This window comes from Pteropus alecto, unplaced genomic scaffold, assembly GCF_000325575.1.
Source record: "Pteropus alecto unplaced genomic scaffold, ASM32557v1 scaffold146, whole genome shotgun sequence".
In the NCBI taxonomy this organism is placed as follows: domain Eukaryota; kingdom Metazoa; phylum Chordata; class Mammalia; order Chiroptera; family Pteropodidae; genus Pteropus; species Pteropus alecto.
The window spans coordinates 6,037,236-6,048,742 of record NW_006442107.1 but is presented as its reverse complement, the minus strand read 5'-3'; the positions used below and the strand labels follow the sequence as shown (position 1 = coordinate 6,048,742).

The window sequence follows — 11,507 nt, the reverse complement described above, 5'->3', positions numbered from 1 at the left end:
TTCCAAGAAACATGAAGACTGAGGCCCCAGAGGCTGGTCTGGGGACGCAGGGGATGCTGGGGGGCCCCTGCCCGGAGTTCTGCCTGGGCCTACCCCTGGGCCCTTTCAGCCAGTCCTGTCTCTACTTCCCAAGTAGGAAGCCCTTTCTAGAGGAATAGGTGACAACTTACCCTCCTTTGTAATTAGCTTTGCTCCAACAAGGCCCAGCCTCCTGGTGGTGAGGGGCTTTTTGTAACTGTGATCATGCCAATAGCATCCAGCCCCTCTTTTCCAGGGAGGCCTCTGCTGCCAGGAGATGCGCAGTCTGGAAATTAGACGCATTATAGAGCCGCTACTCCCACCGTCCGCGAGGAGCCTTGGGAGGGAGGAGGTGGGCAGAGTGCGTCTGCAATCCTTCGGTCCCCCTTTCCTTTTAGAGAGCCATCAGAAACTATTGGCTTCTGCCCTAGGTCATTCCAGGAATAGGGATGCCCCAACCATCATTGTCCTACCCCAGGCCTGAGGCTGCCCTGACCTTCTCCCTTACTTCAGGATATTTTAATTCTACCCAAGCAGCTGCTCTCAGCTAGGATGCTCCCTTTCTGGGCTAGACCCAATAACTTGACCCTGACCTTGAGCTGCCAGTCCCATGTCTCCATCTTCATCATACTCGTTCTCTGACTCAATTCCAGATTCACAGTTCCAATTCTGACCCCCCGTACAGACCACACACCACCCCACCACTCAGCCCTAGTCCCGTCTAGGCAGCAGTGTCTAGGCACCTGTGGGGGTAGGTGGGTAGAGGACAGAACTTTCTACTGTCCCTCCTCTGCAGGCAACTCTGCCTCAGTTAAGCCTCCTGACTCACCTGCAAGATGATGCCGCAATTTGGGGCCAAGTTCCCTGGGAAGGATGGAAGGGTCAGGGAGGATGGAAGGGTCAGTGTAGCAACCAGACTCTTCCATGCTTCAAGGCCATTGACAGTGGACAATAAAGTTCAGTTTGATGTTTAGACACAACTGATAAAAGTTGTGCATTGAGATGATGTCCACGAGATATCTCCAGGGTACCGTTCTGGGTAACCGTGGCTTTAGGCCTTCAGCGTGTTTCTGCGACTCCTTTTAAAACTCAGCCAGGTTCTCACTGGTGGTGGCAGCAGCAGAGAGGCGGCGGACACTGCTCCTCCAGGGGCTGATGTCTCTTCAGGCAAGTCCTGACCCCAGCAGTTTTAGGGTTTATGCAGCCGCCCCTGTTCGGGGATCATGGGGTGATAAGAGGGGAATTCCAGAGCCCAACCCATCCAGACCGTCCCTTTCATCTGAAGGTCAAGGTGTCTTTTGCTTCTCCAGTCAGCATTCTTGGAATTGGGGTGACTCTGTTCCAAGTTCCTTGGGACTTTGCTTCTGGTAGAATTGCCTGAATGTCCCTTTGCTGCTTTAAATCTGCTGGGTCCCCTGAGAGTGCTGAGTCAGAGCTTCTGTCACACGGAGGTGCCCTGTGGAACTACTTTTTCTGAGACAGGTCACAGGATGAGCCCGGCCAATGGTCAGAAACCCCGGTGGCCCGAACTGGCTAGCCGAGGACCATGGATAAGGCACTGCCCCGTTTCAGGCCTCAGATGGGCCTGCGGAAACAATCGGCCGGATTAGTGGATTTCTAAGTTTGCTTCCAACCGGCTCCAAGAATTGATTTCCCGAAGGACAGACTGGGCTCCGGACTGATGTGTGTATGCGAAACATAGTTTAGACATCATAATACATACATATCACAGCCGGAAACAGAAGCTCCTTTCATGCTTTTCGTCTCTTCCTCTTTTTAAAAAATGTATTTTGTTGAAGAAATCAGGTATTTTTTTTTCTGTAGCATCCCCTTACTTGGATTTTGCAGGTCACGTGCTAGCGGTATCACTTACGATGTGCCTCGGTTCCCTACATTCCCTATGCATTGGCACTTAGCTCAAGGCTTGAGCAGATTCAAGTTTAACTTTTATTTTTTGGCAAAAATACTTTAAAGGTGCTGTTGGTTTTATGTTTTTTAACAGGAAGCTGGTTTTCTCTCCTTTCGTAATGTTGGCAATTGATGATCTTTGCCTAGATCCTTTATTTCTTTAGGGCATACAAAAAGGTGACAAATAATTTAATCATTCCTTATTCATGTATTAGCTAGAAAACTTTTACAAAGAGAAATTTCCCTTCAACTACTTGGCTACCCTGAAGTAGAGTTAATAAAAGAAAGGCAAGATAAATGCTGGTTATTTCCCTTTACTTCCTAGTGTTCAAAATGAGGAGTCAGTTCCTTAGCATCCTTCAAAAGGACTGATTTTTTCCCCCATCATTTCATTCTCGTGGACTTGTACCTATTTGATGCGTCTCAATCTGTTGCAGTTATACTCATTGATATGCAAATCGTCCATACTCTGGGCAGTGGGAACCTCTTCAGGATGGTTCCTGAATCCTTTTGACATGATCCCGGTAATATTTGAAAACTGCCTTGCTTTCAGTTACGACAAGATCTTTCCATCTCGTTTTGCACTTTTGCTGCCCAGACCTGAAATTAGCCATTTTCCAAGGAGCCCTGGTTCCTTTTCACTTGCATTAGTTGACTAATTCTTAAGTGACATGAATTTGTGTATACTTTTAGGAGAGAGGGTGCAGGCTGTGGCCCAGGTTCGCTGTTCCTGCCTCACAGCTTCGACGGCCCTCTTCTGCTGTTTCCTCCAAGTGGTAGAAGCGTGGCCTCTGCTGCCCCCTCTGCTTTCTCTGCACTGTCTTTCCTCCGCTCGGAATCCCTGACCAGCTCCGTTTGGATTGGGAGGGTGCCTAGGGACACCAGTTTCAAGAGGTCGTATGACGCCTAGACTGTTCCAGCCCCTTCAGACCCTGCAGAGCCCTTTCCTTGTCTGAGCTCCTTCCCGTCCCTGTAAAGAGAGAGGTCGGGCAAGGGAAGGTCCAGCCTCTTGCAACTCTGGCAGTTTGTGACTGATTCTACACCGTAGGCTTGATGTCTGAGGTCCCTTCTATAACCTGATGGCTGAGTCACGCCACCTGTGTCCCTGCAGGGACCTCAGTGTGGACGCCGGCTTGAGTCCCGCTCAGTTCCAGGTGCGGCCCATCCCACAGCACTATCAGCATTACCTGGCGACGCCGCGAATGCATCACTTTCCCAGGAACTCCTCCTCCACGCAGATGGTGAGTGAGGGGCTCTACCAGGAAACCCACTGCCTCTTGGGGGCTTCGGGGGCCTGAGGCCTGTGGCTCCTCTGTGTCCCGCCCACTGTGTCCTGCCCCATGTCCTGCTTCCTGCATCCCCTTCCTCTGCGTTCTGCTCCCTGTGTCCTGCTCCCAGGCAGGCCAACTGCTCCCCTTCCCTCCTAGTTCCTATTCCCACTCTGGCTTGCGGGGAAAGAAAAGGAAACCGCTGGACCAGAGGCCAGCGCTGCTGGCAGAGCCATGTGGTGCGCCAGCGGGTGGCACGCGGTGGCGCAGCATGGCGTGGACTGTGGGGAAAAGGCTCAGGGCTAACCGTGGGCAGGGAGGTCTCTAGAACCTGTAGGATCTCATTTAGTTATTTTCTAAGAGTTTCTGGGCTTTAGTTTTACTTATCTGTAAAATGGGATGAAGACCCCTACCCGGTCCATCTCACAGGACTCGTGTGAGGAGAACGAGATCTCAGGGGCAGCCCTTGGGCCCAGCCTGCTGACCCAGTCTGCTTTCTGCAGGGGGCTGGCCTCTTCACCGCAGGGTGCCAGGACTGCGGCAGGGTCAGGATGGGTTTGGGGGCCTTCAAGTGCCGAGCACTGCAGGCTTCGTAGAATGAAGGCGAAGATATTCCATTAAAGCAGCGAAAGACTTGAAAATCTTTTCATTCCCTGACAGCTTCTTCCTGTTGCTGCCCTAACGCACATTCCCAGCCTTCCGACCTGGGGCTCTGCCTTTAACCACTCAGCACCTCAGTCTCCATACTTGTAAAATGAGAGGCTCAGGCGAGTCCCGTGGGATGTTCTGTCAGCTCTGAGGTTCTTTGTGAAGCACTACGTTCTAAGAATAAAAGCTAACATTTATTGAGCACTTATTGCGTACTAGGTACTGTTCCAAGCACTTTACCGAGGTATCTCATTTAAGCCTCTCAACAACCCCCCACCAAAGGGTATTATCCCTATTTTGCAAACGGAGCATGGAGAGGTTAAGAAACAGGGCAGGGTCCTGCAGGGAGTAAGATGAGTTGCTATGCTGGACACCTGGCCCCTCCGACTCATACCTGGGTCAGGGTGAGGTGAGTGAGGCAGCGCCATGCAAGCACGGGCAAATCCTGTCGTTATTTAAAATTTCAATATTTTGTTCATTATGGATTTTTTGCATCGATTTTAATTTTTAAAATTGCATTAAAATATTTTTTATCTTGAATACTGAGTTTTTTGCTGCCCCCTTAAATTTTGAGCCCTCACTTGTCCCATCCTGGTCAGACAGTGCAGAGTCGAGGGGAAGGGAATGGACTCTGCCCGCCAACTCCCTGGGTTTGAAATCGTGGTTCTGCCACACGGTTGCATAACTTGGGCCATTTACTTAATCCGTGTGTGTCTCACTTACCCTATCAGTAAAATGGGTATAGTAATTGCACTCGTATCATAGATCAGATGAGATAATTTGTTAGTGATGTGGAGACAGAGCAGTGCCTGCCGTGAAATAAATGCCCCATCAGGCTAGGCGTTACTGGATGGATTTTGTTATTCTTTCTGGGGCTGGTACAGCACAAGCTCCGTTCTTGACGAGGAGCATGGGACCCAGGAGCGGGAAAGATGGAACTACTTCCCACAGAATCTCAGGGCGCTCAGATTGGTGGTTGTGAGAGGAAGAGTCTAAAGCTGGGCTCATGGACCCTTGAATCTTATCCTATTCGCCCTTTTCTCAACAGGTCGTCCACGAAATCCGAAACTACCCTTACCCTCAGCTTCACTTCCTTGCTCTCCAAGGACTGAACCCCAGCAGACATACCTCTGCAGTGAGGGAGAGCTACGAGGTATGCACCCCCCTCCCCCCAATCCTGGAATCTTCCTGCCAGCCTGACTCCTGCAGGGATGGTGAAGAAGCCATTATTATCTATCATTATCATTCATTGTGTCCCTTCTCCCTCCCCGCTGCTGGTGGGCAGGGCATGGGTGGAGCGGGGAGCCTCAGGGTTGAGAGGAAGAGAGAGAGAAAGAAGATCGAGTAGAGATTTTGAGGTCTTTCGGCATCTGACAGGTTCTTCCTGATGGCTATTTGAAGGCTTCCTGCTAACATCTTTCAGTGCCGCGCCTCCTCATCTTGTGTGTATGTGTGCCTTTGCATGCTCTGAGTGTACATGTCCATTTTTCTCTTTGCAGGAGCTGCTGCAGCTCGAGGACAGACTGGGAAACGTGACTCGGGGAGCTGTACAGAATACTATCGAGAGGTTCACCTTCCCCCACAAGTACAAGAAGGTGAGTCGGCCAGCAGGCCAACCTGAGTAGTCAGGGTGGGGAGTGCGGGTTGTCTAGTTGACCTTGGCCTGGTTGTCCACAGGGGGTCACAGTCCAAAACCTAGCAGCTTTGGCTCCTGATAGGTACTCTGAAGCTGTGAGACTTTCCCAGGATTTTCTCCCTTGCCTCTGCCAGTATGCCTAGGAGGGAAGATGGGCCTCCCATCAGTAAAGGAGAAGGCTGAGTATGTGTGTGCATATGGACTTGTGAGTGAGTATATTAGGGAGGTGTACAGGGAAACGAATGTTTGTATATGAGCGTGATGGGCAAAGGGAGCACCTGCACTGAAGACTAAGACTTGCCTTAGGAAAGAATTCCAAGTCCCGTCTCACATGCGGACAAACGGGCAGCTAAGGCTTTAGAGCAGGGTTTCCACTGAGCGTCGAGATCACCTGTGGAGCTTTTAAACCACGGATTCATAGGCTCTGCCTATAGAGATGTACTCTCCAGGAATCTGAGGTAGGATGAGAAGCCAGGAATCTGAGTTCAAATTTTAAAAATAATAAATTTAGTAGAATGGAAGCAACCAAGATGTCCCTCAATAAGTGAATGGATAAACAATTTGTGGTACATCTATATGATGAAAGATTATTCCATGATCAAAAGAAAGGAGCTACTAAGCCATTAAAAGACATGAAAGAACCTGAAATGCATATTACTAAGTGGAAGAAGCCAGCCTGAAAAGGCTGCATACCGTATGAATCCAAATATATAGCATTCTGGAAAAGGTAAAACCAGAGACAGTAAAAAGATCCATTGTTGCTGGGGGCTTTGAGGGAGGGAGGGAAGAATGAATAGGTGAATTACAGAGGATTTTTAGGGGAGTAAAGCTATTTTGTAATGGTGGACACATGACAATGCACATTTGTCAAAACCCATAGGACTGTTGTTCAATGCAAGGAGCAAACCCTAGTGTGAACTAAGAGACTTTGGTGGATGATGGTGCATCACTACTGGTTCATCGGTTGTAACCAGTATGCCACATTAAAGCAAGATGTTAACGACAGGGCAAACTCTGGGTCAAGAGGGAGAAGGAAAAAGGAATGCACTGTATTTTCTGCTCAGTTTTTATGTTAACTAAAACTATTCTAAAAAAATAAAGTCTGCTGTGAAAGCAAATAAATAAATAAATTTTAAAAACTTAAGAATCAAAAGCTTGATAAGCACTGAGAAACTTAGAGTCCATCTTCACCTCCTCGCAGGGCCCTAGGATACGGCTTTGGTGAGCATTAGGTGTTAGCGTCAGATACGGTCCGTTTGGGATTTCAGTTTTACTGCTATCTGAATCAGTTTGGGCAGTTATAGCAGAATATCATCGACTGGGTGGCTTAAACAACAGACATTTAAGTCCAAGATCAAGGCACCGGCAGATTTGGTTCTTGGTGAGTGCTCTCTTCCTGGCTTGCAGAGAGCCAGCTTCTTGCTTGGTCCTCACGTGGTGAAAAGTGGAAGCTCTGGTCTCTTTTTTTCTTCTTAAAAGGGAACTCATCCCATCATGGGGCTTCACTTTGGTGATATGATCTAAAACCTAATCACCTTCCCCAGAGCTCCATCTCCTAATACCATGACATTGGGGTTACGGTCTCAACATATGAATTTCTGGGGACACAGATATTCAGTTTATAATCACCGCGACTAATAACTGTGTAACTCTGGACAACTTACTTGGCTTTTCGGGTCACTTCCCTGCCCTTTTGAATGTAAAATGAGAGTGATATATTAGTAGCTACCATATGGGGTATTCTGGTGATTCAGTGGGACAATGGATACACACAGCTCAGCACGGTGTCTGGTAAGTGGCGAGTGCTCAGCAATACTGAGCTGCTCTCCCCTTGATGCGAGTCTCACTTGTTCGAGGCTTGTCCAGGTGCTCATGGAGGTCAATGTCAAAGACCATGAATCTTGGTCTATGCACCTTCTCATAGAGGCACTGGATTTATCCATAAGCGATTTCAACGAACATTTGAGTATCTACTCTGTGTCAGATATGGATAGTGTGCTAATAGAGGAAATGATAGTATTTCAGTAACTAAAAGTGTCATCTGCAAGGGGCAAATGATCACTCTCTAGAGAGAGCTTCAAGTTATTGGAGAAGAACATGGGAGAGAATGAGGTTTGCTCAGGAGCCTGGGAGCAACTTCTGCTTTCCTGACTGGGTGTCCTCACTCCCGCCAGGGCCATACGCTCCACCCGCCATCATCACAACAGGCTGTGAGGACATAAGGAAAAGAATAAGCACAAAGGATGAAAAGGAAAAATGGACTGAATCAGTGAGATAAAGAGCTGAGTTAAAAACTTATGAGAACAAAAGGAGAATTAGGGGAATACAAATATTATAAAAAAGGAAGGGGAAGAATTAAAAGTGAGAAATGACAAAGTTTAAGACCCAAATAAAATGTGAAAAAGAAAGCTTTAAAAATTTAAGTTGAGAGTAAAATAATATAAAGAGGATATTTTAAAATAGTCATGATAGAAGAATAAAAAGTACAGACAAATATATAATCAAATAGGAAAATATAAAAAGGACAAGAATTAAGAAAAGATATGAAAATGACATCAAATTAAAATTAATAACATTAAAGTGAAAAAAAGAATGTTAACGAAATTGAGAAGGTAAGAGCAAAAGGTATAAAAAATACTAAATAAATGCTGGAAAAGGTTAAAGTTAAAGTAACAGTTACGTAAATAATGACAAGACAAAATCTAGAAGACTTAAAAGATTACAAATACAGAAGAGGAAATAGGGCGAGATTGGAAGAGGGAATGGTTTAAAGAATGTATATTAGATATAGCAAAATAAGGTAAGACTATTAAGTTAAAATTATTAACTATGAAAGGAAATCATGAATAATTGGGAAAAACAATAGAAAATAGGCAAGTAGTTGATTCTCTATAGTATGTTTTATCAAACATCCTTTTCTCACAGGGCCAATGAAAGGCCACTCCTCCAGCAAACACAGCTGGGTTCTTAGGCAGGCAGATCGTCATGACTCCATTCACACTGAAAAGCCATGAAAATTATGTGGAACTAGGACTATAATTCTGATTTTCTGAATTCTAGATAAGGGGAAACTTATTGCAGTGGCCTGGGATGGTTTACAGTGGGGTGTAGGGCACGGGGAGGCTGAGAACAGCAGGCATGGATATTCTTGTATGTTCCAGTGAGGTTACATCATTGTCCAGATGAATCAGACTAAGAAATCCAGAGCTTACGGACCAGCGTGGGCAGACCTGGTGTCTAGGCCTGGCCCCAAGGTCATAGTCATTCTCTGGGTCATTGTCATCTCTGACTCACCAGATTTTTCTCTAGGTAAAACAACCTTTAAGTCTGCTTATCCCTGTAGAGGGGACAGAAGGGTAATTTTCTTCCCATGGGTAATTAGCAAGCTATTTCACTGCACAGCATGGAGATGGGAGCAAAAAAGGTGGGCTGATTTCATTCACTGATTACATTCCTTCCTCTCCATAATATTTGTTAAGCACCAATGATGTACCTGCACTTGGCCAAGTGTGGGGTGATACCTAAAGAAGAGGGAGCCATGGTCCATGCCATCTAAGAACTTGAAACTTTCTACATAGTGGTTGACTATTTTCTAATAATTATCATAGAATTTAAAACAGGACAATTAAAGTCAATAAGTATAAACAGAGTGTCTACATGATGGCTAATCTCATGTCTTAAAGGCACTTTCTAGATAGGAAGAGAAATCTAACAATATAAAATAACAGCATGGTACAAATTACAGTTGTTAACGCCAGGTTGAGGTATTTTGCCTTCATCGAGTAATGAATAAACAAAGGAATAGACAATAAATGAATAGTCCAGTTGGCCTTTTCCTTACTTTGCTTTAACCCTCTGTATTCTACAGCAAGGAGGAGGGGTTGGAGAGAAGGCAGGGAGAAGGGTTTGGGAAGAGCACAGAAGCCCGGGTCTTACTTAGCAACTCAAAAAGAGACCGAATCACTGGGGGCAAGAGGTAAAGGAAGAGGCTGCTGAGAGGTGTGGGAGGCTGTGGATGAAAGAGAACGGCCACCAGGTGAGTCTGCTCCAGCTCACGAATTCTCTGCTTCTCATAGCGAAGACCCCAGGATGGCAAGGGCAAAAAAGAAGACGGGGAGGAGTCAGACACAGACGAGAAATGCACCATCTGTCTGTCTATGCTAGAAGATGGAGAAGATGTGAGGTAGGAGGCCGACCTTTTGGATTCCCTCTCCCTTTGCTCTCAGATATTGGTGACCAATCACGCGTTTTGTGTCTGGGGTGGGGTTTGCTTGTACATGTGTGAGTGTGTGTGTGCCCCTGCGTGTGTGGGCATGCGTGCGATAGTGTGTTTCGTAGTTGTTCTAGAAAGGTGGGATGTAGAACATTCTAGATGTGTGGTGCCTGTGGGTGTGGACTCGTGGATACTAAGTGTAAGAGAACACCTGATATTTGGCCTGGATGGGTCTAAGACAAAGTCATGGCATTGTTTCGGGCTGAACTGAAAGGGCTTCGTAGAGGAGGAAGGCTTGGGGGCTCTCCTTCTTGCCACGACTTCCCACCCCAGCTACAGCCTCACTCCATGACAGGGCTCCCAAGACCCTCTTTGGTCCCTCCGCTAGTGATCCCAGGTGTGAGTCTCCTGGTCCCTTGAGTCGCCGCTATCCCTCAGCTCCTGGCCCAGCCCCGGGCCCCTTCCCCGCTACCATCGCTCTGACACCCCGCTCTCTTCCAGGCGCCTACCATGTATGCATCTCTTTCACCAACTCTGCGTAGACCAGTGGCTCGCCATGAGCAAGAAATGCCCCATCTGCCGGGTGGACATTGAGACACAACTGGGAGCCGACAGCTGAGGGAGGAATTAGCCAGTGGACACCCCATTTTCCTTCACCAGGTCCCCCCACGGCCATAGCCCTTGCAGCCAAACTTTGCCTTCTGAGCCATTTGATGTAGAGGAAAAGCCTGCAAGCACATTTTGTGGAAAGAGGAGTTGGTGGTATCAGTGTCTAAGGGAAAGGAGGGGTCGGGGGAGGACCCACACATCCAGAATGGTGACTGTCCCCATCCGCCTCCCCTCGCTGCGTGGAAGGGAGGGAGCTGGCCGTGCCCGGAGCAGGGGTGGGAAGGTGGGGCCCACGCTGCCTGCCGAGAATCTAGATGTGATCCTGAAGGTCCTAGCTGGTAGACTGGCCCCTCAATCCTGTCCTTCGAAGGATTGTACATATACCTCTCGACCACGTAGAAACCATGTAGGGGTCTCTAGCTATTTCTGTGGATGGCAGCCGGAGCATGTTAGCTTAAGAAAAATGTTGTGTGTGGTGCTCTAGTCATCTTGTGGTGGACATGTCGCTATTACCTAATTCGCACCAAATATTTCTCATTGAGTTTCTTGTTTTGGTGCCTGACTGAACCAACCAACGACAGCCCAAATCTTCCCGTCTTTATGAGAGAAAAAGAAAAAGGAATCAAAGGTGAAAAAAAAAAAAAAGCCAAATCCTGTTTATGATGAAAAAGGATGATTTTTTTTTCACCCAGGTTGGGAGGCGGGAGGGGGGGGTTCTTGTTTTGTTTTTGATTTTGTTTTTTTCCTTTGCTTTTGTTTTTCTCATGTTTACAGTGCACGGAGCATGGAAGGGGGCATCCGGGAAAGGGGAGGACTGAAAAAGGAGCAGGCAAGGGTCTCTGATGGGCCTCTGAGGGGCTTGGCCAGGGTTGGGCAGGTAGAGTTTGAGTAGGTAAGAGGGGAATTCTGTCTTGAAGGAGGGCTCCCCAGTTCCAGAGCCCATCTACTTAGCTCCAGCCACCCCCTCAGCTCCACACTGAACCGGGGAGGGGCCAGCCTCCAACTGGAGTTGGCCCCTGGTTCCTCAGAGTGAGGCTGCCCCTGCTCGCACCAACTGCTTCCTTTCGGTTGTGCTCACGCCCTGTCACAAAAGGGCAATGTGGCCACTGCCTCCCTATGCAAAAACCGAACCAGAAGATGAAGATAGGATAGAATAGGTGACGGACCCTTGGTCTTGGCCAGAGTGCTCTCAGCTAGCACACAAGGG

The 11,507-nt window shown here is 47.7% G+C and overlaps 1 protein-coding gene across 1 annotated transcript in view; it reads left to right on the top strand.

The window, feature by feature from the left end:
* The window catches only part of RNF165 (ring finger protein 165), a 93,393-nt gene extending 82,423 nt beyond the window's left edge, over positions 1–10,970 (top strand). The window contains exons 4-8 of the mRNA XM_006919931.3: positions 3,038–3,167; positions 4,891–4,995; positions 5,342–5,437; positions 9,555–9,661; positions 10,193–10,970. Of these exons, the coding sequence (XP_006919993.1) occupies positions 3,038–3,167; positions 4,891–4,995; positions 5,342–5,437; positions 9,555–9,661; positions 10,193–10,310 (556 nt within the window). The 3' untranslated portion in view covers positions 10,311–10,970. The remainder of the gene's footprint in view (positions 1–3,037; positions 3,168–4,890; positions 4,996–5,341; positions 5,438–9,554; positions 9,662–10,192) is intronic.
* The last annotated feature ends 537 nt before the right edge of the window (positions 10,971–11,507 follow it).